At 35.7% G+C, this 27864-nt stretch overlaps 3 protein-coding genes across 3 annotated transcripts in view; all 3 read right to left on the minus strand.

Moving 5' to 3' along the window:
* Nucleotides 1-2580: 2580 nt before the first annotated feature.
* On the minus strand, nucleotides 2581-13272 carry LOC143909551 (uncharacterized). Its single transcript, XM_077427594.1, has 4 exons — nucleotides 13094-13272; nucleotides 10425-13018; nucleotides 2991-4205; nucleotides 2581-2923 (listed from the first exon to the last, which is right to left on the minus strand). The coding sequence occupies exons 1-4, from the start codon at nucleotides 13116-13118 to the stop codon at nucleotides 2612-2614; spliced, it is 4146 nt and encodes a 1381-aa protein (XP_077283720.1). The 5' UTR covers nucleotides 13119-13272; the 3' UTR covers nucleotides 2581-2611.
* Nucleotides 13273-15202: 1930 nt separating this feature from the next.
* On the minus strand, nucleotides 15203-22289 carry LOC143909552 (uncharacterized). The gene is made up of 4 exons (XM_077427595.1): nucleotides 21806-22289; nucleotides 19137-21730; nucleotides 15639-16853; nucleotides 15203-15571 (listed from the first exon to the last, which is right to left on the minus strand). The coding sequence occupies exons 1-4, from the start codon at nucleotides 21828-21830 to the stop codon at nucleotides 15248-15250; spliced, it is 4158 nt and encodes a 1385-aa protein (XP_077283721.1). The 5' UTR covers nucleotides 21831-22289; the 3' UTR covers nucleotides 15203-15247.
* Nucleotides 22290-26195: 3906 nt separating this feature from the next.
* Gmap (Golgi microtubule-associated protein) overlaps nucleotides 26196-27864 on the minus strand; it is a 48411-nt gene continuing 46742 nt past the window's right edge. Inside the window, exons 7-8 of the mRNA XM_077427596.1 lie at nucleotides 27415-27801; nucleotides 26196-27334 (exon numbers count right to left, since the gene is read on the minus strand). Coding sequence (XP_077283722.1) covers nucleotides 26985-27334; nucleotides 27415-27801 — 737 coding nt within the window. The 3' untranslated portion in view covers nucleotides 26196-26984. The remainder of the gene's footprint in view (nucleotides 27335-27414; nucleotides 27802-27864) is intronic.

Here is a 27864-nt window from a genome sequence, read left to right on the forward strand (position 1 = left end):
AAAGTTGATTTTTTTGATTATAGACTAGACATGTAATTTTCGATTCTACAATGGCAGAAAGACTCGATCGTACCAACTTTCCTGTGCCACCAATTTTTGTGCGACGGGAGATCCGCGTGAGCGATTTAAATGCGAGCGGTTATCCTGTTAGCGATTCACACTGGACAAGTAATCACCGAACCCTTGTTGAATACATTGAAATCTTTCTTGTAATTGCATTATAATATTATCAACGATATTTTAACATGAATTCTTTACTAAAATTAAAGTTAGTGATTCGTCTTCGGCCAATTTATGTGACATCTTTTTATGTTTAGATTTTCTCTTATTTTGATTCGGGTTTATATTCAATTTAATGCAATGTTCAGTAATTATTACAAAAATTTCATCTCGAAATTATTTTCTCGAGAATTCTTAAGATCATTAACGAGCCCTTAATTAATAACGATGATCTACAAATAACCTGTTATGTCTTCATATAATGTGCAATATTAACCTTATTCAATTGATCAAGTATGAGATTCCAAAGATAAAAAAAAAAAATTGGTCAATTTTTTAGAATTCTTAAGTAGTATTAAGAGTAAAACATGCATAATGCTCCCTCAAACAAACTACATAATTAAAACATAATATGTACTACATATTCTTCTTCTTGTTAATGCCTTGTCCGCATCCGGACGTTGGCGACCACCTCGTCGATTATTTGAATATATCCGCACCGGTCTTCAGCGGCTCGGAACAGTTCTTCGGCGCTCATATCGGTCCACATGCGCATGTTTCGAAGCCAAGATAACTTTTTCCTGCCAATCCATTTCTCCTTATATTTTCCTCATGGTTATCAAACGGAGAAATTCGTATTTTGGACACCGTATCAACTGTCCGAGGTACTCCATCTTTCTCCGCTTGATGACAGAAACAAGTTCCCTGCCTCTCCCCATCATGCCGAGGACAGCTTCGTTTGATATCTTTTTGGTCCACGGAATCTTCGGCATACGCCTATAGACCCACATCTCAAAAGCCTCAATGCGGGTGATCATCTTGGTTTTCAGAGTCCACGTCTCACATCCGTGTAGTAATACTGTCCAGACGTAGCTCTTCGCGAATCTCAACCGCGTATGAAGACTGAGATGCTTGTTTGTAAGCGCCGCCTTCATTTTTACAAATGCTGTTCTAGCCATCTCGATGTGGATTCTTAGATCTTCATCTGGGTCCATCTCTTCATTCAGCCAGGCACCCAGGTATTTGAATCTTTTTACTCTTTCTATCACCTATCCATCCAAAGTTAGATTCCCGGTGTCTGTTTGCATTCTATCTTCTATCATAAATTTTGTCTTCTTTAGATTTATGCGCAGACCTCTTCGATTGCTTTCTTGATGTACACGGTCTAGAGATCTTTGCAGGTCTGCTAAATTTTCAGCGACTAGTGCCGTGTGATCAGCATATCTTATATTGGTGATCGTCTCGCCGCCCACCTTGATGCCCTCCGCCTCTTGGAGAGCATCGTGGAAGATGGATTCGGTGTAGGTGTTAAAAAGAGTAGGTGATAGGATGCATCCTTGCCTGACGCCCCGTTCTATAGGAATCTCATCAGTGAATTGATCATCGACACGTACTACTGCAGTCTGATTCCAATAAATATTTCGTAGCAATCTGACATTTCTGTCATCCAGGCCAATATTTTTTAATGTTTCCATCAGGCGAGCGTGTTGGACACGGTCAAAGGCATTTTCAAAGTCTATAAAGCAGATGTACACAGGTTTACGGACTTCTCTGCATCTTTGGAGTAGTGTTTTCATACAGAAAAGGGCCTCTCGGGTACCCAAGCCTTGTCTGAACCTAAACTGCTCTCTGCTAATCGCCTCTTCACACCGTGAGTAAATATTTCCAGAATCGTGTTAGTAACTACTGATTGTGCTCGCAGTATGACCGGAGAGGAAAATGTTTATATCAGTTTACTTACTGATCATGTTAGATATTCACTTTAGATATGTAATTTGTTAGATCATGTTAGATATGTTATTTGGCTTTTGCATTGAATGTATGTATGTATGTATGTATATTTACATGTAGCTTTATGAGCAAATTACGGTTTCAAGTCACTGGAAGATATTATGATCCTTTTGACAAAAGTAAATTTTATATCTGCACACGTTTCGCTAATTTGTCACTTAATCAATTCAAATTAGGTGGATCAAACTTAGTAAGTATAGTTTGTTTACTTTCCTCTCCGGTAATTTTTCTTTGTTGCTCAGTATTATCGAAGGTAATTAAAAAGTTTGGATGTGACTAACCCACGACTTTATCTATGTATTTGAGGAAAATAAGGATAAAAAACAAAATTCAACAATTAAACATATGTACATACACGTTCACACATACCGGCTATGTTGGCATTTTCGATACAAATTGAGCGCAAATGTAGGGAAATTTACACAAGACAAAAGGTCTACTTCCGATTGTCGGTTTCTGTTAAATTATGTGTGAAAGTGTATGTACATATGTTTGATTGTGTAAGTTTGTACATAAATATGACAAATATGAATTGCAGGAAATAAATTCTAAATAAATAAAAACTCATTTTAAGTTAATCTGTTTAATTATTCAGCCAGATTTAAAGTATGATGTTTTTGTTTGCATATTCGATCTCGCATTGTCCCATATTGTAGGCCGCATCAAGCAATTGATATGGCCAAATCATCTTAACCGTGTCGTAATTGAAATATATGTTCACATCTATATTCCTCAAATTGATCAAGATGCGAGACTTGTCACCGTCCCGTAATACCATGTAGTCGATCCATTCCCCATAATGATATCTGTCTTCGGATACGAGGGGCATTTTTTCACCATTCATAAGAATTTCCAGGTCATTTTCAGCGTAGCTCAATTCGAGAACCTCGTCGTTAACTTGCACGTACAGCATCTAAATAAAAAGGATAAAATCAATCCATTGATTTAAATAATTAAACGATAATGCATTTCAAACGTACCAAATTGTTCGAATCCTTGTCGGGGCTGTTTTTCATATTGATTTTCCATGAACATTGCTCGTTCTCGTTGGGACAAGATTTGGCCAATTCTGACCAACCGTCATCTCCGTAATTCAATTTGTGTTTATGGCCTCCCTCTACATCTTTCACGTAATCTTTGCCTGCTTCGCAATACATTAAAATATCGTTGTTGTATTTGATAAAAGCGCTGTAAGGAAAATGTTTAAAACACCTGACCAAGCTGTAACCCATATTGTCGTAGCGGTAGGTTTCTATCGGAGTTTCCACAGAAACGTTGAGATTGTAAGAGTCAGATGGAAGATTAACTGCGATTTCCACGTGTCCTGGTTTTCCGGAATCTTCTTTTTGTACCGCACGGACGAACTCGTATGCATAAGTTAACTTGATAAAGTCTGAAACTTGAATCAACCAGTGCATGGTCTCTTTGTCCAATTTTTCATATTCTATGTTGATATCGTACGAAAGATATGAAGTTATATCTCTAATGCAATCACTAATTAATAACTCTTGGTTATTATCGCAAATGTCGAATTTTGATCCAGGGTTTTCCGATTCTTCGTTCATTCCGGCCGTCATCGAAACCTTCACTTTGGAGTCATCTTTAGGGCATTTTCCGGCATTATCATTACCCATTAAAACGGTCCAGTCTGACGTCATTTGATTGTGACCCCACTTATCTACGACGTCCAAGCAAAATCTGTAATCAGGCTTACCGGGTTTCGATGATTTGGCGTTGACTTTAACTATATATTCCGTATTGTTGTCTACGGTACTTAAAAAGTTGAAATCCCAAGATTTAACCAAAGTCTCATCATTCTTCAAATAATATGCGAACTTCATATCCATCTCCTTTAATTTAGACACATTATTATGACTGAATTTTGTGTTTTCCTCGATTCCGACGGTCAAATCTATGTGAGTGACCGGATTATTTCTACTCTTGTTCATCATAAAACCAAATCCGCACATTCCAGTCGAAGGTGATAGAACCATCGATTTCCAGAGATGATGTAATGCTAAAATCGACTTCACGGCCGGGAAGGACTCGGAGTTTTTGTTATAGTCATCAATCATGGTCTGGATCCTTGGAATCAATTGCATCGAGTGAGACGCTGTGATTGTCTGTTCACAATCAAATATCGCCAATTTGTAATCCAAACCGGTATCTTCACCGTCGCTTTCCCATAGAATATGCTGAAATTATTATAAAACATTGTATCAAAATTGTATGGGAAATTAGGTCTAACCAGCAGCATAGAGCAATGGTTAGCGAGTAATGCTCCCAATTGTGTGAACATGGGTTTTATCCTTGGCTTGACCAAAAAATGCTGTTGACCAAACCTTGGATATATCGACTGATTGAACCATAAGTGATAAAATGGCAATTTTGGAGAAAGCAAAAACACCCGTATATTTCAAGTGCAAATGTGTTGCTTTTGTCAGTATGTTTTTACACAGCTATCACGTTGAAAATGCGTGTAATAAATTGTTTGTATTAATAAATTATTATATTAATTTATCAATTATTTGTTTAACCAATTATATTAAATATTTGAATAAATAATAAATTTCAATATTTATTATTAATTAAATTAATTTATTAAATAATACTTAATATTATCCATAAGTATGGCTTTAATGTTTCCAGGTACATAGTTAACGTCTTGAACTCTGAAAGCCACTATAGTGGCTTTCGGATATTTGGCTGTCAGCTCGGAAAGCCAGTATAGTGGCTTTGTTAAGCGGCTACTTTGAAGCTTTGTTTTTAATATTCATTGGCAAATTTTTGAAGGTTTTATTTTATTAATGTACATATTTTATTTATTTTTATTTTATTACATACACACATATGTGCCATAATAACATATTATTTATTTATTTATTTATTTAATAGTTTTGGACCATTGTGGCATTACAGGAAGAACCTAATGCGCCACAATGGCCTACATTTGAAAAAGATATAAAAACATGATATAAAAACAAGTAAACTGTAAATAAAGGAAAAAAGCAAAAGCAGAAAACATGGTAAAATAAAATAATAAAAAAAAGTAACAAAAGGAAAATAATACATCATTCAGAGAGAAAAAAAAAAATAACAAAAGTGTAAAAATTAAAAATAAAATCCATAAATCCCATTCTTTGTTTACACTGATCAAAATTAAAATAGTATATAAAAATGTACAAAAGAGAAAGAAAAAATAAAATAAAATAAAACAAAATATGAATAAAAAATAAAATCACAGCGAGGCCCAAATGGAAGAGAGTAGATTAAGATTCCACTCATTCATCACATTCAAATTAAGAAAGTAATGATGAGCGCAGGTTACCAGATAAATATGTTAAGATAATATCCGACAATCTACGCTCCCCAAGGTGGAAAATATCACATTCAGGGACAGCAGCAACGATTTCATTGAGAAGTCGAATAGCTCTTGGAATAGGAGCCATTCGAAAAAGAACTGTGCGAGCAGCAGGTACAACCATTAAATGATGATGTCTACCACGCACATATTTTATTTTACAATAGTGCACTTAAAGGATACGAGATGCTTGAAAATGTATAAATAGGTTAATTACAGTAAAGCAGGCCTGGGCAAACTTTTTGGATGAAGGGCCACATTAGAAATTAAAAATGAGCGGCGGGCCGCAAGTAAAATACTATTTTTAGATATACATTATTCATTACCGTGAAAGGAATTAAAACATATTTTTTTTTAAATTTCATACAAAACAACAATTTAATTTGACGAATGAAACTGTTTTACATTTTTAACAGTTTTTTTTAATTTCAGGAAAAAATTTTGTAGTTAAATTTTCATCTGTGATGCTTGATTGTAAAGAATTTTTATTGATATTAATGATTGAAAATGTTCGTTTACATATTTAGGTTGATCAAAAAACCACCAACATTTTTTGAGCAAAATCTCTTGTCAACAAAGTTTGTCGAATTTTTCCGTATTTTTTAAGGGCGTTGTAAAATTTGCAAATTTCTTCATAACGGTGTATGTAATTCCGTCCCATCCCATCCCACTGTAAATATATCCGCATCCCACTGTAAATATATAATCACCACTTCGTTGATAATTGGAAGTGGAGATTATATTATAAGTGGTGATATAATCGTTAATAATTTCACCATAGTCTTCAAATTTATTTTCTGGTATCTTCAGCAATTTCATGGTTGAAAAGTGGTCTACCCGTTTAATCAATAAATGGTGAAAAAAACAGTCGTAGTTTTAATTTAAATGCATTCAAACTTTTCACCATATCATGGACATATAAATTTTCCCCTTGGAAGACTGTGATGAAAGTATTTAAATGTGTCACGATGTCCAAAGTAAAACCAAAATCATACACCCAGTCATTATCAGTTAATTTGTGAAAGTCGATAATATTTTTCATTTCTAAAAATAGAACGATTTCTTCTTTTGTATCTCATACTCGCCGAAGTATTTTTCCTAGGCTAAGCCATCGAATATGATTATGATAAATAATATCTGTGAAGTCAGATTTAATAACTTGAAGAAAAGCAATGAATTGTCTGTGTTTCAAGCCACTCGATCGTATTAAATTTACAAGTTTAATAATACAAGATGTCACATATTCAACATTTTTGCACAATACTTGCATATACTTTTGCACAATACATTTTTGCACAATTTCTTTAATGATCCAATATTTTTACCGTTCAAACTTGGTGTACCATCAGTTGTTTTTTTTTAAGAAATTAACAACTTTTTCAAAAATATCAGCTGCTGTTGTTTGATCTTTAAGTGATTCCAATGACAAAAGCCCTTCAATGATTTCAAATTGAGTTACATCCGCGTATGAAAATTAATAACTGTGCGGTATCTTTTCGATCATTACTTTCGTCGAGAGCTATCGAGTATCATGTGATCGATTCTAATATTGATGAGAATTGCTTATTTGTATTCTAGTTTGGCTCAAATTCGAATTCTATTTTTAGAATTTTTAGATCAGAAAAAAGTAAACTTTTTTGAGTTTTGCTCGCGGACTGCACCAAAATACTCGGCGGGCCACATGCGGTCCGCGGGCCGAAGTTTGCCCAGACCTGCAGTAAAGGGTTAGCGTCCATATTGTTTTTAAGAAAATTTGCATTCTTTACCTGCTTCTTACATTTGAGTGCGCCGTTTAATTTGAACAGTCGGACAGCTATTTTCGGTAGGGTGACCATAATTTTACATATTGATAAAAACGCGAAATATATTTTGCACCGTGAATCAATTTAATAAAAGTTCTACGGAATATATGTACATATGTAGTGATAATGACGTACTCGGTAATACTAGTTAGTGCATATGGTGAAATAATTAATAAAAGTGTTGGCAACATTGAAATTTCAGTTTTTAAACTGTTAGTTAAAATCACATTTTCTATTAATTACCTACTAGAAGACTTCCAATACCTAGAAGACTTCCAAAATGATTATGATAGTGATGATGACTATTTTGTATTTGATAATGTAGAAAATTTTGCAAAGAATTCAGTGTTAAATTGTAGCGATTCAGACAGTGGAAGTGGCATTCAACCCCAACCAAGTAAAAAAGGCGCTATGTTGATATTGAAAGCGATAGTGAAGATGATAACAGAGATACAGACAGTGATAATTGATCGATTTTAAGTAATCATATTTTCAACCAAATTTTTTTAATTTTTCAATCGGGCGTCGACGAGTTTGTCTTAAATATGGAAGTGAAACCACATCCTAATCTTAAATATGAGTGTTTTGAAAAAAGATCGTTACGAAAAGAGACCGTTTTCTACAAATATTTCGGATAATAATAATAATGTAGAACACAATGGCTTCTTTGTGAATCATTTAGATGCTAAATGCAGACAATTAATTATACCATGCAGAGACATAGTGGTCGATGAGTCCGTCGTGAACTTCAAAGGCAAGATTTTTTTGAAAAGTGTAAAAAAAATGTGATCAAAAACACCGTGTATCTGTTAAATCTAATCTTTTCGTCTTTGACCGCCTTCTGGGATGATCCAGCTTCTTTTTTCGATGTGTCCTACAAGTATGTAACAAATAGAAAATGTGATTTTCACTAACAGTTTAAAAACTAACCAATAGACACATTATGAGGATGGGTACCAGTGGCGGCTCGTCCTAATGGGCTGCCGGGCTGCAGCCCCTCCTATAAAATTCTAAGATATATGTTTAATAAAACATTTAATATTTTATTTATTAATGATATTTTTTTTATTAGTTGGATGGACGAACTATTGGGGCCTTCGACAGAGTAAATACTACTTACAATATCACCCATATCCAAAAGGGTGATATTGTAAGTAATGTTGACCGTTTCGAAGACCCCACTAACTTGTATGGTGACAGATGAATTAAAATGTTGCTGTACTGGCTGTAAAGTGTTACAGCACCGCGCTGAACGCTGCGCAGCCCGGAGTTTCGGAACGAGAAAGAGAAAGAGCTATTTGCAACTGCAGATAGCTCTTTCTCTTTCACTCACTCTGCCGTTTTGGGCTGGACAGTCGGCAGCCTTCGCCTGTTAAACGACATTCATCTGTCAGTTTGCTTAAGATTTCGCGAGCTTGATCTTACATTTGATTAGTTGAATCGCACGATCACAGCTTTATTCGTTTTCGTTACTCTTAATTGGTTGTGTACGAGCCCTCATCAAATCTTCGGTGAGTCGTTTTCATTTTGATAACAGCAAACTTTTTTCAAATCTGTTTAACTTTTTCTCGTAATTTTATTTAAATATATTAAGATTTTTTTTCTTTTAAAAATGGAAGAACAAAAGAATTCAGTAAAATATTTACAAAACTTGCACTTTTCGCGACTAGAACTTACCGAAAAAGTCGCTATAAAAGCATTAGGCTGCCTCACGCCCAATTTAATTATTTCACAACCTGCAACTAGTAGATGTTTTAGTTACTCGCGAAAATTTAATCCAGACATTTATAAAAAATACAATTGGTTAACGAGATGTACAGAAAAAAACGTGTTATTTTGTTATCCGTGTCTTTTGTTTGGAGGCGAGTCGCCAGGCGAAGCATCTTGGACGAAAACAGGAGTTATTGACTTAAAACATTTAAACGATAAATTTAAAAACACGAGGGAAGTGTCGAACACTTAAAAAATGTGTGTAATCTCACGATTTTGGGAAGCTTGTCGGCGGGAAATAGATAAGCTGTTTTATTTAAAATTATTGATTGCGTTAAATTTTGCGGTAAATTTGAAATGGCAATGAGGGGACACGATGAAACAGATAATTCAAAAAATCCAGGAGTTTTTCGGGGGCAAATATTCACAAAATTTCGACGATTATTTAAAAAACATTTTCAAACTTCTTCGGTTTTTAAAGGGACATCAAAAACTATTCAAAATGAACTTTTAGATTGTATTTTGAACGTGTGTAGGGAACAAATAAGTGCTGAAATAAAAAAGCAACTTATCTAGCTGTTATGGCAGATGAAACAACTGATGTATCGATGCATTGTCAACAGGTTAATGTTTTTCGTTACGAATTAGGGGGTTAAGTTTTTGAAAGGTTTTGGGGTTTTTTTAAATCCGCGTCGCGAAACCAGGAAGAACGAATTTTTTTTAGCAATCTTACTGGAGTACCAGCGTATTTTTCGAAATCTTCATCGCGTTTGGACGAACCCCTTTAATGGGTGGTGAATTTTGCTAGCTTTTTTTTCAATAATACTTAAATCCACATGTAAGTGGTCGTACGCCAAAAATTGTGCTTATTTTGTCCTGTTATGACATGATAGAATAATTATGGTGACATTTTTTAGACATCTTTTCAGTGCAGCCCCGCCACTAAAAATTATCACAAGCCGCCACTGATGGGTACGCATTAAAATACAATGAGTAATAAGACAATAGCTTTGCATCCTTGGACCCAAACTGCCTAACTATAGGTTAGGTATGAAAACATTTCTACAGGCATATTTTAAAAGATTCTAGTAATAAAACTCATTTATTACACAAAATTGCTGTCATAAATTATAAAAGAAATGTAAAACTTATAATTTAGTTCGTTAGTTTTCCATCCTAGAGTAGACTAGTGGTGAAGAGAAATTACAATAAGAGTGCAAAGTTTCTTTTGAAGGAATTTCAATTTGGAAAAAAATGAACTATATATATTTTTTAGAAAAATTGCATATACATATAGTTCTTTATTTGCACGTGCATAGTCCGAACATTCAAGTTCTCAGACAGATTGTCTTTTATCACTGTATCAGGATAAGTGATATCAACGATGTTAACGATGTTTTTATGAATGTTAATCGATATTTGTAATTGGCCTTGAATATTATTATTTACAATGTTTGAATTATTATTTAGATGTCGTGTATAAAAAAATTAAAAAAAAATGGGCGTAACCCGTATAAATAAATAATAAAAAATCTACTCACATTTTCTATATTTTCAGCACCTTCGGTAGTGATAAAGTATGGATCACATCTGGGACAAGAAGCTTTAATAGATGACTTATCGTCATTAGCGCTGTGCATGAACACATGGTTGTATACGTAAGATTGTAATCCGAAGGCATCGTTTCCATGATTGATTTTCAATTTGAGAAATTTACCATTGCGTCCGACATCAATGTCAATGGGGATATAAGCATCAGAAGTGTGGACGCGTCTGAGTCCATGCCACGTGTTTGATATTGGATTGTAAGTCGAGAAGCCATATATTTCGTTTCCACGATAGTTCACATTGACTGTTATATTCGAATACATTTGAATATCAACATCAATTTTTGAAATTTGAGATTTTTGATCGAAGAAAATTAAAGGAAATCCCATATCCGTCGGTATAACTATTTCGGTATTGAGAGATTGATCGATATTGAAGCTAGAAATTTCTGGTTTTATAGAGCGTTGGAAAAAGTCGGTTATCTTTATGTGTTTATAGCCTTTGAAGGAAGTTAACGAAACTGCATCGTGGTCTCTAACCGATAAGCTGTCGAAGACACATCCTTCGAAATCGCCACGGGAAATGTCCTGAATCGTTCCAAATTTTTTGGGTTTGTCTAATGTACAATGTATGTGCAAGTAGTATTCGTCTTGACTCCAAAACGGATTGACCGACTTCTCTAAAAGTTGGACATGAACCGATGTGAAGTTATGCATAGATAAATCTCCATAGTACGTAATCAAAGCGGCTGCTCCGAATCCGTAAGTAGAGTCCACGTAGTCGAAAAGGTAGCTTGAACTCATGAACACACCTTTCACATGCCATTTTATATTCGATGCAAATTCTATGGTTCGAGTTCTTGTTTCCTGGTAGCTTTCAATGGTTGTCGTGGAAAGGCTTTCGCATTTTTTCATAAACAAATGTCTCAATTCCTGGTCTTCTTCCGACAGCAAATACGAGAATACTTTGTCGTAGTGATCTGGGTATCGAGGATCAGTCAACAGATGTAAAGCCATAACTCTGACTTCGAAATTCTCTATTCTATTATACAGCGTCATCCATAGAAAGCCATAATGTGCATCCGTTTTTAAGCTCATCATAGCCACGGCTCTTACATGAGGAATCATAGATTTATCTTTCGTAATATTCAGCAGTGCCACATCGGTTGTTGTACAATGAATGTTGCGCAATGCGTTTATAAACAAAATTCTCTCTTCGTCGTCTTTGGCTTTTGTTAATCTTTCAATTAAAGTTTCGATGAAATTATCCTCGCATTTAGCCCAATAAAGTATCGAAGACATTGAGAGTACAGCTGTATTGTAAACGTTTTTGCTAGTTGATTTATCCTCAATCAAATTCCACATCCTTTTAACCAGTTTTGGATAGTAGTCCATCACATGCTTAGACATGTTTTCTAAAAGCTTGACGGTTACATCTTCACTGAGTTTCGATTCTGATATGAGGTCCATTATGAAAAAATATGGATTGGGAGTGCCCGTAAGTGACATCGCTTGCAGCAGCACGTTCGCCATCTTGTCGTCGCTCAAGTTTGATACACTCGAGTATAATTTCGACAAATGAGCAGTGTCTAAATTCCTCAAGCGTTGTATTAATAAGTCGACGGAATGTTTATTTTCAAGGTAGAACATGGAGAGGGTGATCTGACTCTCTTGGAAGTGTTTCACCAGTTCTTCGAGATCGCTTTTGATACTTTCAGTAAGAGCATCTAAGTCGACAGGTTCTTTTCCCATGGTAAAATCGTATACGCCATTTCCCGTCATGAACATCTTTGGCTCAAAATCGATTTCGATGTACTCCATGTTGTCTCTGTTGAATTTTTGTTCGCTAGCTGGCGTTAAGTTTCCGTTTTCAATGTCTTGGAGAATTGTAGTGAAAAACTTTTCACTTTTACCATTGAAAGGAAAGAAGTCGAAAGTGGTCATGAGCGTCGTAGACAACAATACCAATCTATCTTTTTCAACGTTGAAATTATACGTCTGTTTTTTAACCATTGGCAAAACTCGTTGTTGTTCTTTGTGATGCTTGAACTTGGGCTCCAACGCCATATCGTAATATTCATGGGTCTTAAACTTTTTCACAAGTATACTATTCTCTCCAGGAATCACGTAATAAGAGAATTGCTTGTTATCTACGAATTCAGTTGGTTCGTCCGCATTAAATGCCCACGAATTCAAAAAGATAAGGTTGGCGATTCCCTGCTTCATGTTTTTAGACCATGACTTGTCGTCTTTGTGCACGGTTATTCCATATTGACTCTCGTTTTTGTATCTGTGGTAGATGAATGGAATGTTGATGCTTTCTGAATCTTCAGGTATCGCCACTTTTTCAGATTCGTTGTTATCATCAGCTCCTGAATATAATTCGTACGTGACTTTCTTCAATGCTATCCACAATCCGTCTATGAATGGCGAGATATGCAATTCAGCGCATATTATGTAGCTTGAACGTGAAGCTGGTGAACTTGGGGATATAGCGATCTGTCCCGTGTAGTCGTACACATATTTGAACTTATCTGAGAACGGTACCAGTGAAGTCCCGGCTATAGTCAATAGCCCAAAAAGCGTAGCTGAAAATACAATTTTGAATATATTTAGAAATTATACAATAATTTAAGTAAACTTAATAAAAATTAAATACGAACTTATTTTGAAGATCATGATGATCATGCTCTTCGTTAGCAGCCTTGCGACGAAAGCAACGTTTGATAATAATTGTACGAATTTATATATTTTTGTTAATGTGAGAGGTTATCGTTTCGGGTGATTCAAATTTTTAATATATTCAATGACTTTTTTTGTTATTGTAAAACATTATATGCACCTGAAAAAATATGTGATTAAATTAAAATAAGGTCATCGTTTCTCTTAAACTTAGATTGCGATGAAATGTGACAGTGCTTTAGTTTAATTATCTCTCTTGTTGGCTTAAAGATCATTGACATCACGCACAAAAATCCATTTCAAGATTTGGAATGCACCACTTTCAATTTGGATACACAAAATTCAATTGGATATACAAAATACAATACCGAGAGGTTCCTGCGTTGACATTGATTGAAAAGAGTTTATTTAGAAGTTTTTCTGTAGTGCTTCTGGCCAAACTTGGATAATTGTGACTTCAAGTCGATTGTTTTCTATCCTTTGTTTGCCAAATTATGTGATTTCATTGTCGAAACGGTTCCTCGTCAAATTGCCAAAAACATACTACCGTATATGTCACTACTATTTGAATATGATTTCAAATTTATGATCTATAAATTTATATACATATGTTTAAGTTTAAAAATATATGAGTCGCTCGGGGGAAACACGTAATGGCATCCCTGGAAAAATATAAATTTTATTAAAAAAATCATTTGTCTAACTTTCAATATGTATGCAATGAAAATAAACTAATTTTAATTTAAATAAATAAGCATATTGAAAAGTAATAATTTTTTTCTTTAAAATTTATAAAAGGTGTGGATATGAAACAATATTGAATGTATTATATACATATGTATGCAGTTTAATACAATTACAGGAGCATTCAAATAGGAGAAATAAGTTATAGTAGACATAGAGGAGCGAGTGAAGAGATAGAAATGGTAATTGGAAAGAAGATGGAATGAAATGTCGACTAGAATTGTGAGTTAGACGGCCACCAGTGATTTGACAAAATTAGGAAAATGTGTAATTTTTTTTTTAGACGATTTTAAAATTTTGTATAAATAAATCAACAATATAAACTGAAAATTACAAACTATTTTTACTTTATCTATGTACATACATAGTGAAAATAGATGAATGTTTGTGATCATGTGAAAATTTGACTCAGAATCAATCACTGATCAGATTTTTATGGTTATTATTTTATGGTTATCACCGTTAGTCCTATCGAACTTAAACTTAGTATTGTTTACTGAAATTCTTATCGATACGGCGTTAAATTTTTTAAATTTTCAATTTGACCGGAAATGGTTCCTCCTCTTATAGGTGTCCTTTTTTAAGTTTTTAAATTCAACTATCTCCCAAACCGCTAACTAAATCTGTCATAGCCGGAAACATATGTTTGATTGTCAAATATTGTTTTTTAGCCTTATTTTCCTCAAATGCATAGATAAAGTCACATCCAAACTTTTGAATTACCTTCGATAGCACTGAACAACAAAGAAAAACTACAAGTGTGAACGTGTATGTATGTTTAATTATCGGATTTTGTTTTGTGACCTTCTTTTGCATTTGCAATTTAAAGTTTCATAGCAAATTTGCAAATAGGTACATGTGAAAGATTTTTATCTTTATTATCGATGTAATAGAGTACTAATCTCGTACTTTTAACTGTCTGCTTGTTACCTACTTGAATCGGCCAAGGGTTGTTTTTCGAATTTGTTTTGGATATTGTGACGACGGAACTGACCATTCTGAACAACAGAACAGATCTTTCCCTAAATTTTATTATGCCATAAGTAGGTAAAATCCGTTACTCGAAAACAGTTATACCATTTTGCTTAGTGTCCAAAAAAACCTATGAGTATAAGGCCAAATATATTTATACATGTGTCTTTAAATCATATAAAAATATTTTTTTTATATGTAGATGAAGTGTTATTAAAACACAACGAATGTATTTACGGCCCATAGTCAGCTAGTATTAAATTTCCAATATACGGTGTATTTCATATAATCAATGTGTTTTCGGTGATTTTGCTTAAAAAATGACATTGAAATCGATAAAATGTGGTTCAAATTGCAGGAAATAAATTCTAAATAAATAACAACTCATTTTAATTTCATCTGTTTAATTACTTCTTTTTTTAACCAGATTTAAAGTATGGTGTTTTTATTTTTGAATCATCGATCTTGCATTGTCCCATATTGTAAGGCGCATCACGCAATTGATATGGCCAAATCATCTTAACTGTGTCGTAATTAAAATATATGTTCACATCTATATTCCTCAAATTGATCAAGATGCGAGACTTGTCACCGTCCCGTAATACCATGTAGTCGATCCATTCCCCATAATGATATCTGTCTTCGGATACAAGAGGCATTTTTTCACCATTCATGAGAATTTCCAGGTCGATTTCAGCGTAGCTCAATTCGAGGACCTCGTCGTTAACTTGCACGTGGAGCATCTAAATAAAAACGATGAAATCAATTCATTGATTTAAATAATTAAACGATAATGCATTTCAAACGTACCAAATTGTTCGAATCTTCGTCGGGGCTGTTTTTCATATTGATTTTCCATGAACATTGCTCATTCTCGTTGGGACAAGACTTGGCCAATTCTGACCAACCGTCATCTCCGTAATTCAAGTTGTATTTATGGCCTCCCTCAACATCTTTCACGTAATCTTTGCCTGCTTCGCAATACATTAAAATATAGTTGTTGTACTTAAAAAAAGCGCTGTAAGGAAATTGTTTAAACCACCCGACCAAGGTGTAATCTATATTGTCGTAGCGGTATGTTTCTATCGGAGTTTCCACAGAAACGTTGAGATTGTAGGAGTCAGATGGAAGATTAACTGCGATTTCCACGTGTCCTGGTTTTCCGGAATCTTGTTTATGTACCGCACGGACGAACTCGTATGGATAAGTTAACTTGACAAAGTCTGAAACTTGAAACAACCAGTGCATGGTCTCTTTGTCTAATTTTTCATATTCTATGTCGATATCGTACGAAAGATATGAAGTTATATCTCTAATGCAATCACTAATTAATAACTCTTGGTTATTATCGCAAATGTCGAATTTTGATCCAGGGTTTTCCGATTCTTCGTTCATTCCGGCCATCATCAAAATCTTCACTTTGGAGTCATCTTTAGGGCATTTCCCGGCATTATCACTACCCATTAAAACGGTCCAGTCTGACGTCATTTGATTGTGACCCCACCTATCTACGACGTCCAAGCAAAATCTGTAATCAGGCTTACCCGGTTTCGATGATTTGGCGTTGACTTTAACTATATATTCCGTATTGTTGTCTACGGTACGTAAAATGTTGACATCCCAAGATTTAACCAAAGTGTCATCATTCTTCAAATAGTACGCGAACTTCATATCCATCTCCTTTAATTTAGACACATAATTATGACTGTTTTTTGTGTTTTCCTCGATTCCAACGGTCAAGTCTATGTGAGTGACCGGATTATTTCTACTCTTATTCATCATAAAACCAAATCCGCACATTCCAGTCGAAGGTGATAGAACCATCGATTTCCAGAGATGATGTAATGCTAAAATCGACTTCACGGCCGGGAAGGACTCGTAGTTTTTGTTATAGTCATCAATCATGGTCTGGATCCTTGGAATCAATTGCATCGAGTGAGACGCTGTGATTGTCTGTTCACAATCAAATATCGCCAATTTGTAATCCAAACCGGTATCTTCATCGTCGCTTTCCCACAGAATATGCTGAAAATGATTATTTATTTATTTAACATTTTGGACCATTGTGGCATTACAGGAATAACCTAATGCGCCACAATGGCCTACATATAAAATAAGAGGGAGAAAACAAAAAATAAAAAATTAATACATTGAACAAAAATCAATATATAAAATATTATGTATAAGCTAAGCAATATAATCATATTTGATGCCATATATGTATGTATAAGCTAAGCTGCGTATGACACATTAAGTTATATGGTCAATTACAAATGAGGCGTGTAGCCGTTCGAGTACGAAAATATTGCAGAAACGATATCTTACTTTAGACGAAGCCACTTTGGTGTCAAATCGTATATATGAGAATGTTAGTAAATTACGTATTATCAATACGAAGAAATAAAATCAGAAGCAGGAAGTGGGGCTCAAATGATGATATTGAAAACAAACGTCATTAACAAAATATCATTAACGTCATTCTGATGAGTTAGCATCCGATTAAACAGTGAATAATCGGACAATCAAGACAAAATTATCTTGCATTTTGGCCATTGAACATAAATAAGCAGCCAAATTAGAAGTTAAAAATTTGATTAGTGATAATGAAAGCAAGAAAGAAAAATTAAAATTGGTGAGATTATTTCTAAAATATTTTATTATTTACTCTATTATATGAATATTTATTATGTAAAATATGTACATAAACTTATTTCATTTCGTATTTAAAAAAAAAAATTAAGGGGCCCTTGCGTAATATTTGCATCGGGGCCCAAAATTTCTAGCTACGACACTGGTTAGTACCCATACTCTTTCTTATAGAGAAAACGAAGAAATGCTTTTTGCACTTTTTCAATCATAAGAGAGTATTTTGCTTCATGTGGATTCCACACAATCGCATTATACTCAAACTTACTTCTAACAAGCGAGTTGAAAAGCAAGCGAGAAGAAAAGGGGTTGGAGAATAACCGAGCATATCTCAAGACAAATCTAAGTCGACGAAAGGAAACGACAGCGACTGTCTTGATGTGGTTGTAAAAGGTGAATTGATGATTAAAAGTGATACCCAAGTCGACCATAGATTCCACACCACACGATCCAACAACACGGATCCAATGGAATATATGTGACAATAGAGCGAATGCGTACGTAAGGCTTGCCTCTCATCCTTAACAGCAAAGAATAATTTAACGTCGTCTGCAAATAAGAGACATGAAGCATTGCGTAATACTCTAGGGAGGTTATTAATAACTATTGTAAATAGTTTTAAGTATGCCGCGGATTAAGCGAATAGAATCCCAGAGACTATGTGACCGCTCAAGGGTTATCTGTTAACGGATTAACTAAGTGCTTGCACTTAGACTAATGGATCTCTGTTAACGGATTAACTAAGTGCTTGCACTTACTTCCAGGATTATATCTGGAATCTAAGTGCATTTAGGCTATACAATGACCGTTATTAGTCCTTTCTCAGAATCGGTACGGGGAGACCCAATGTCGTGGGAATACATATCCGAATACGTGACTATACAACAGGTAAACAGATTAGACGTCCTGAGAGATCTACCCTTTATAAGGCAGTACGTAGGCGATATCAGGTCATTCTGGACTGAGCACTGCCAGTGCGTGTATCTCCTTAATCATCAATAAATGCTATGAGACGACTGTTGGCCTTTTAAGGGATCTAAAGTGGACCCCCGAGTTACACCAGATCGCGTAAAAAATGAAGGAGATTAAAAAATATCAATTCCTTCCTATCACTAAGATAAGAAGCAAAGAGTTTAAGAATACGTGGAGAAAAGCCCACTTCAGCTAAACTGATCAGAAAAGCGTCATTATTGAAAAGATCAAAGGGTTTACGAAAGTCAAAGTAGGCTACATCAACTTGCTGATCACCGTCAACTTTAGAAATGGTATAATTTGAAAAGCAAGAATGAGCACATGTTGCAATGCGGTTCTTTTACGTATCTGATTATATACAGTACAAAACAACCACAAGTGCTAGTTTCCAGGTACATAGTTAAACCCAAATGTCGAATTTGGCAAAAATCGAACAAAAACTTTTCTAAAAGTTTTTTTAGAAAAATTACATGCACGTGCACAGTCCGCACGAACACAATAAAATGCACGTGCACAGTCTTTTTTTGCACGTCCACAGTCCGAACAATCAAGTTCTCAGAAAAATTGTCTTTTATCACTTTATCAGGATTAGTGATCATTTGTTAGAGTGTTCGGACAAATGGTCACTTATCATATAATAAAATTAAAAAATGGGCGTGTATAAACAAATAATAATAAAAATCTACTCACATTTTCTATATTCTCAGCACCTTCGGTAGTGATAAAGTATGGATCACATCTGGGACAAGAAGCTTTAATAGATGACTTATCGTCATTAGCGCTGTGCATGAACACATGGTTGTATACGTAAGATTGTAATCCGAAGGCATCGTTTCCATGATTGATTTTAAATTTGAGTAATTTACCATTACGTCCGACATCAATGTCAATGGGGATATAAGCATCAGAAGTGTGGACGCGTCTGAGTCCATGCCACGTGTTTGATATTGGATTGTAAGTCGAGAAGCCATATATTTCGTTTCCACGATAGTTCACATTGACTGTTATATTCGAATACATTTGAATATCAACATCAATTTTTGAAATTTGAGATTTCTGATCGAAGAAAATTAAAGGAAATCCCATATCCGTCGGTATAACTATTTCGGTATTGAGAGATTGATCGATATTGAAGCTAGAAATTTCTGGTTTTATAGAGCGTTGGAAAAAGTCGGTTATCTTTATGTCTTTATGGCCTTTGAAGGAAGTGTACGAAGCTACATCGTGGTCTCTAACCGATAAGCTGTCGAAGACACATCCTTCAAAATCGCCAAGGTAAATGTTGTGAATCGTTCCAATTTTTTTGGGTTTGTCGGATGTACAACGTACATGCAAATAGTATTCGTCTTGACTCCAAATCGGATTGACCGACTTCTCTAGAATCTGGACATGAACCGATGTGAAGTTGTTAATAGATAAATCTCCATAGAACGTAATCAAAGCGGCTGCTCCGAATCCGTAAGTAGAGTCCACGTAGTCGAAGAGGTAGCTTGAACTCATGAACATACTTTTCATATGCCATTTTATATTCGATGCAAATTCTATGGTGCGAGTTCTTGTTTCCTGGTAGCTTTTAATGGTTGTCGTAAAAAGGCTTTCGCATTTTTTCATAAACAAATGTCTCAATTCCTGGTCTTCTTCCGACAGCAAATACGAGAATACTTTGTCGTAGTGATCTGGGTATCGAGGATCAGTCAACAGATGTAAAGCCATAACTCTGACTTCGAAATTCTCTATTCTATTATACAGCGTCATCCATAGAAAGCCATAATGTGCATCCGTTTTTAAGCTCATCATAGCCACGGCTCTTACATGAGGAATCATAGATTTATCTTTCGCAATATTCAGCAGTGCCATATCGGATGTTGCACAATGAATGTTGCGCAATGCGTTTATAAACAAAACTCTGTCTTCGTCATCTTTGGCTTTTGTTAATCTTTCAATTAAAGTTTCTATGAAATTATCCTCGCATTTAGCCCAATAAAGTATCGAAGACATTGAGAGTACAGCTGTATTGTGAACGTTTTTGCTAGTTGATTTATCCTCAATCAAATTCCACATCCGTTTAACCAGTTTTGGATAGTAGTCCGTCACATGCTTAGACATGTTTTCTAAAAGCTTGACGGTTACATCTTCACTGAGTTTCGATTCTGAACTGAGGTCCATTATGAAAAAATATGGATTGGGAGTGCCCGTAAGTGACATCGCTTGCAGCAGCACGTTCGCCATCTTGTCGTCGCTCAAGTTTGATACACTCGAGTATAATTTCGACAAATGAGCAGTGTCTAAATTCCTCAAGCGTTGTAATAATAAGTCGACGGAATGTTTATTTTCAAGGTATAACATGGAGAGGGTGATCTGACTCTCTTGGAAGTGTTTCACCAGTTCTTCGAGATCGCTTTTGATACTTTCAGTAAGAGCATCTAAGTCGACAGGTTCTTTTCCCATGGTAAAATCGTATACGCCATTTCCCGTCATGAACATCTTTGGCTCAAAATCGATTTCGATGTACTCCATGTTGTCTCTGTTGAATTTTTGTTCGCTAGCTGGCGTTAAGTTTCCGTTTTCGATGTCTTGGAGAATTGTAGTGAAAAACTTTTCACTTTTACCATTGAAAGGAAAGAAGTCGAAAGTGGTCATGAGCGTCGTAGACAACAATACCAATCTATCTTTTTCAACGTTGAAATTATACGTCTGTTTTTTAACCATCGGCAAAACTCGTAGTTGTTCTTTGTGATGCTTGAACTTCGGCTCCAACGCCATATCGTAATATTCATGGGTCTTAAACTTTTTCACAAGTATACTATTCTCTCCAGGAATCACGTAATAAGAGAATTGCTTGTTATCTACGAATTCAGTTGGTTCGTCCGCATTGAATGCCCACGAATTCAAAAAGATAAGGTTGGCGATTCCCTGCTTCATGTTTTTAGACCATGACTTGTCGTCTTTGTGCACGGTTATTCCATATTGACTCTCGTTTTTGTATCTGTGGTAGATGAATGGAATGTTGATGCTTTCTGAATCTTCAGGTATCGCCACTTTTTCAGATTCGTTGTTATCATCAGCTCCTGAATATAATTCGTACGTGACTTTCTTCAATGCTATCCACAATCCGTCTATGAATGGCGAGATATGCAATTCAGCGCATATTATGTAGCTTGAACGTGAAGCTGGTGAACTTGGGGATATAGCGATCTGTCCCGTGTAGTCGTACACATATTTGAACTTATCTGAGAACGGTACCAGTGAAGTCCCAGCTATAGTCAATAACGCAAAAAGCGTAGCTGAAAATACAATTTGAAATATATTTAGAAATTATACAATAATTTAAGTAAACTTAATAAAAATTAAATACGAACTTATTTTGAAGACCATGATGATCATGCTCTTCGTTAGCAGCCGTGCGACGAAAGCAACGTTTGATAATAATTGTACGAATTTATATATTTTTGTTAATGTGAGAGGTTATCGTTTCGGGTGATTTAAATTTTTAATAGATTCAATGATTTTTTTTTTATTGTAAAATATTAGTTGCATCTGAAAAAATATTTGATTAAATTAAAATAAGGTCACTGTTTATCTTAAACTTAGCTTCCGATGAAATGAGACAGTGCTTCATTTTAATTATCACTCTTGTTGGCTTAAAGATCATTAATACCGAGAGATTCCTGCGTTGACATTGATTGAAAAGAGTTTATTTAGAAGTCAAATTGCCAAAAACATACTACCGTATATGTCACTACTATTTGAATATGATTTCAAATTTATGATCTATAAATTTATATACATATGTTTAAGTTTAAAAATATATGTGTCGCTCGGGGGAAACACGTAATGGCATCCCTGGAAAAATATAAATTTTATTTAAAAAATCATTTGTCTAACTTTCAATATGTATGCAATGAAAATAAACTAATTTTAATTTAAATAAATAATCATATTGAAAAGTAATCATTTTTTTCTTTAAAATTTATAAAAGGTGTGGACATGAAACAATATTGAATGCATGTACTATATACATATGTATGCAGTTTGATACAATTACAGGAGCATTCAAATAGGAGAAATAAGTTATAGTAGACATAGAGGAGCGAGTGAAGAGATAGAAATGGTAATTGGAAAGAAGAAGGAATGAAATGTCGACTAGAATTGTGAGTTAGACGGCCACCAGTGATTTGACAAAATTAGGAAAATGTGTTCTTTTCTTTTTTTTAAACAATTTTTAAATTTCAGTATAAATAAATCAACAATATATGTAAACTGAAAATTACAAACTATTTTTACTTTATCTATGTTTACCTCCTCTTATAGGTGTTCTCTTTTTTTTTACGTTTTTGAATTCAATTATCTCCCAAACCTAAACTAAATTGGACTGAAATTATTTTAATTGTAATAGAAATTATAAATTTTATAACCTAATATTTTCTGAATATTTTTACCTGAACAGTTTACTCTTGTTCGATTTTTCTTCCACTATTTTTTTCGACCCCTTAAACATGTGTGCTCTTCAAGAAAAAAATCAAGTATAATTCTTGTATCGATGTGATGAAAATAATAAAAAAATCACTAAATTCAATAAACCGGAAGTGGGATTTTTTCCTCTCAGAAAGGTCAAAAATGTTGTGGCCACTATTCTGTCCACACCCCTGAACGTATCAAGCTGAAAATTTACATTTGTACTCTTTATGTACTAACTTAGAGCTGATAAGGTTTTGGTCAGAATTCGTAAACCGGAAGTAGTATTTTTTTTTTAATATTTCATTATTTTATTTTGACCTTTGAAATTATTTTAATCTTCTTGATATTTAATGTGTATAATACTGATAGTGATTTTAAGTAATAAAAAAATTCGAAAAAAATCCTACAACCGGAAGTAGAATTTTTGTCTTGTGTAAGTTGCGCTCAATTTGTATCGAAAACGCTCCCATAACCGACATGTGTGAACGTGTATGTATGTTTAATTATCGAATTTTGTTTTTTGAACTTTTTATATTCCTCATATACATAGATAAAGTCATGGGTTCGCCACATCCTTTTACATTTTTTTATTTGTTATGTGTATAAAATGAATGTATGTAAATATTTTTTATATAAAAATTAACCACTGAACTATAAATATTTACTCATTCGTTCTTAATATTGATATCAACAAAAACATAGGCATAAAGCATAAACTTCATTAAACTATATATGTATGTATGTGTCTATATGAGTCAACATCACCATATAAATCATTAACAATTAATTGCTGAATGAAGACTTTACCAACACACTTATATTCGTTTTGTCTTTGTTTACTCCTAGCCATCCTCGGATCGTTTTACCATTCAATCACTTCTTGTCCGCTCTTGAATCTACGAAACCCGTCCAATATCATTATAATCTAATGATCCTCCCCCTCGAGTTCAGAGGGCAAACGTCCGGTCTCTGAACTCGGATAGTGATCGCCGATTACAATTGTGCAATCGGCGCGTTGGACCGATTATCTCTTCTTCGTCTCGGCACGCCCGGTGTTGGAACGCCAACCAGGTGTGGCATCCGCTCATCGGCCAGCGTATTGACAGCTGTCTTGACGAATGTTGATGGTCTTCGCGGCCTTCCTTTTCTTCGCCTCGGCACGCTCGGTGCTGGAACGCCGACCAGGTGTGACATCCGCTGATCGACAGGCGTGTTGACAGCGGACATGAGGAAGGTGGTGGGACTTAGGGTCTCCCTGATCCAAAAGGGCCCCTCTCGTACGGGGGCGAACGTAGCGCTCCGCCCCTCTTCAGCGGAGTTGATGTATGGCGGCAGCAGCACCAGATCAGCGGCTCGGTATCTGGTGTGGGCTCTTCGGTCTTGGTCCGCGTATCGTCTACTCTGGTCCGGGCGCTTCCTCCAATCGAGGATCGGTGTCTTCGTGGGAGCTGGTACCTTCGTGGCCTTCAGGACGGACGATAGGTGGGTCACCGGGGGGTTACAGGTGCGACAGTTCACCGCTCTTCGGACTTGATCCGCGCGTTTTCTCTGGTCCGGGCGTTTTCTCCAGTCGAGGATAGGTGTCTTCGCGGGAGCTGGTGCCTTCGTCGCTCGGGTATCTTCGGCTTGCATTTCTTCTATGATGCCTGCGCGGTGACTTAATTCTCGGAAGTTGTCTACCTGCTCTCGGGATATTCTCTGGCGTAAAAAAAAGGACAATAAGCCGTATACTATGTCGATTTGCATTTCTTCTGGAATGCTGTACGGCATTTTTGCGAACAACGCGCGTTTTTGGTTAATGAAGAGGTCCATCGATTCTCCTTCCTGTTGTCTCGTAGCGCTAATTTCGAGGAACAGTCTTTAAGCTGGTCTACGTTCGCCGTAACTGCTTCGTAGTGCCTCTATCGCCATGGACCAGGTGGGGATGGAAGGTTTCATACCAATCCACCAAATCGCTGCGTCTCTATCGAGTAGCATCGGCAAACCTCGAAGCGCGTCCTCGTCTGGGATGTGGCAACAGTGTTTATACATCTCAATGGCATCAATAAAAGCTTCTACTGATTCGGATGAGTCGCCAGCAAACCGAGATTTACAACTCGCGAAATTTCCCGCCGCGACCGGGGCAGGTAGAATGACGGGGGGGGGGGGGGGAACAGATGCGGTGTAGGAAGCTACCAGGTGCTCCATCATCAGCTTCATCATCTCCATCAGCAACGCGCCGTTTACTGGAGTTGCCATCTTCGTGATGACTTCGTGAATGGTAGAGCGACTTGCTAATCAGGCCCACTCCTTGGGCGCCAATGTAACGAACGGATTTACACGCGTTATGCAGAGGGCGTTATACGTCGTTATTCTTCCAAGAGTCGAGTTATGTAGAAACGTGGACTAACCTTGGGATAGTTATATATATGTATATAGTCGGGGAGGTTCCTGACTGCAAGTCGTCTTCGTTGAAGCACCGCTGGTCGGGTCACAGCAGCGGGAGGGGGGAGGCAGAAGACAAACTCCGTACTGCCTCGTGTGGACACAAGATGGCGATCTCTGGGCGTCTCTGAAGACGCTCGGCGGAGATGCTGGAGGTAGGTCTTTCCCGGATGGCGGCTGGCTGTAGAGAGAGGAGGCTCTGCGGTCCTCTGGTCGGGTCCTCTCACGGCTGAGGTTTCTCCTGAAACGGCGTGAGGAATGCAGGGGACGTTGTGCTGGAACTCAGGGGAGGGAGTGATGCTACACTCGACCTCAAAGCGGTTCTTCAGCACTGATGGTGGATCTCTGGGCCCCGTCTCCCCCTGGAGACGTGCACAGGAGAGATCTTTCTTCGACGGGCGATCGCGGGTGAGAGAGCGCGCTCTACATGCGCGCGCGCCTATGAGGCTTTTTCTGGGTTGCCACTCGAAATAAAAGGCGAGTGTTGCCCTATGGGACGATGGGGGAAACGTTGCGTTACACCAATTATTTGGATGATAAATTTTAAGTAAATATATTTTAATTTTATTTGCGTATCATATTACGCTACTGTATGCAGAGAAATGCATACAATGTAAGCTTTCAGTCTGAAAATCAAAAGGCGATAGCCTTTTACACTTTTAAAACGACATAATCATAATAAAAAATGATTTCTTTCGCTCTTTCAGTTACATTTTGTAACCAATACTTACAAGGCTTATGCTTTACTTCGCTTTATTTTTCCGATCAGTTTGATCCTTTGCCATTATTAATGGTCTGTTCTCGAACAAATTTAATTATATAAAATACATATTTAATATTGAATTAATTAAAGACAGTAAAAATTGATTTTTGACAAAGCAATTTCAGATTTATTTATAAATTTTATATTAACAAGCAAATTATCAGGTATATAATCAACAATGCATATATTAGGATTAAAATATTATTTACATGAAAATATTTATTTACGCATATAATACATACATATATAATATAAAACATTATCAAATGGATATTATTATTCAATATATGTGCTAGCTGAAATTATTGCTGTACAAATAATATAATATATTAAAAATTATATACATTTTTTACACACAAGTCAGATAAATTCAAATCATATCACTATTTAATTTTATATTAAAAAAATATGAAGCGATTCTATGAAAATTAAGCAGCAACAGTAATGTCGAAACAAAACATGTATTTATCTATTCGAAGTAGTTTATTTTTAAATGCATTTAAATGTTACAAGAGAAATTGTTCAAGTTGCCGTCTTATATGGAATCAATGCAAAAGCTTTTTAATCTAAATAAAAAAATAAGTTTTTAAAATACAGTCAAATACATATGTAGATATAATATTTAAATGTTGGAAAAATTTACGGAAACTTTTAAAATCTAACACTGGTATAATACTGTATCGAAAAAAAAAAACCTTAAAATTATGTCACACTTTAATTCTAATACACAGTTTGTTATTTCAAGGTTTAGGAAGAAAGTCATCAGATTTGAAAAAAAAAAAGCACTTTGAATGTGAATATGTATAGTAAAACAAAAGAATATTTTTGAATAATGAAAAGAATAAAACTGAAAACCTTTGATTTATATTTTATTTACTTATACAAACATATATTTACGTGTCTTTTAAGACGTTCTTTAATATAGCACCTTCGGTATTTCTGGTCTGATTGACACCCACGTCAGGACTGGCTATCGGCGTGAATAAACTAAATCCAGAAGCGGTCAGCACAGGCTCCGCTCGGGATAAATTCCCGTCGGCATGTCCTCCAGACACTGATACGGGACTAGCGCTCGCGTTAGACAAAATGGCATTCTCAATAGTGATTGGCACAATGACCGTGGGGTAATTGTTTAATAGAACGTTTGAAGCGGGTGACATGCGATGATGCGGCGAATTGCCAGAGCTGCCGCTGCCTCGAGAGTTGGCCTCGGACGACTGATGGTATCCAATCGGCAAAGAAACTGCAACGTAATAGAATAATATAAAAATATATGAAGCTGCATCATACGAGTACATACAATGATACGTTCAAATGCTTTACCTAAACCGGATATCTTTCTGACTGGTGGTTTACCATCGTGGACGTTGCTCGTCTGTCCGAGGTTCAGCAGATTGGGCAAGACTGTGTTCAGAGCCGGCCTCGACTCTTTTTCTAAGAACTTAACGAACTCTTGAGCTAAAGATTCACCGGTGTAGTCCGGCGCTTTCGATCCCAGTCCGACTTTCTCGCATTCCCTCTGATCGAAATCTAGTACGGTGCTCAGGAGTCTTAAAACTTGAAGTTTATTCTCTTTCTTTTGATTCGAGGCTTGTATCAGTCCGATGAGGAGATTTTTAATCAAAGATTTGTCGACTTTGTCTTGTTGGTTCGATATTGTATTCTGATACTTTTCCTTCCATTGCAACGACTCCGCTTCAAGCTTAGCAACTAAAATAATAACAATAACACTTTCATAATATGCATTCAATTATAACATAACAGTAATTAATT

Source organism: Arctopsyche grandis, chromosome 3 (assembly GCF_051622035.1).
Source record: "Arctopsyche grandis isolate Sample6627 chromosome 3, ASM5162203v2, whole genome shotgun sequence".
In the NCBI taxonomy this organism is placed as follows: Eukaryota; Metazoa; Arthropoda; class Insecta; order Trichoptera; family Hydropsychidae; genus Arctopsyche; species Arctopsyche grandis.

Excerpts from the sequence above, each read along its gene's own strand:
- LOC143909551 (XM_077427594.1), bottom strand. The coding sequence starts at position 13,118 with ATGATCATCATGATCTTCAAAATAA. Across the intron at positions 4,206-10,424 it reads GTGCTGAAAATATAGAAAAT|CATATTCTATGGGAAAGCGA; the intron begins GTGAGTAGATTT and ends TAATAATTTCAG. Across the intron at positions 2,924-2,990 it reads ACAAGGATTCGAACAATTTG|ATGCTGTACGTGCAAGTTAA; the intron begins GTACGTTTGAAA and ends CTTTTTATTTAG.
- LOC143909552 (XM_077427595.1), bottom strand. The coding sequence starts at position 21,830 with ATGATCATCATGGTCTTCAAAATAA. Across the intron at positions 16,854-19,136 it reads GTGCTGAGAATATAGAAAAT|CATATTCTGTGGGAAAGCGA; the intron begins GTGAGTAGATTT and ends AATCATTTTCAG. Across the intron at positions 15,572-15,638 it reads ACGAAGATTCGAACAATTTG|ATGCTCCACGTGCAAGTTAA; the intron begins GTACGTTTGAAA and ends GTTTTTATTTAG.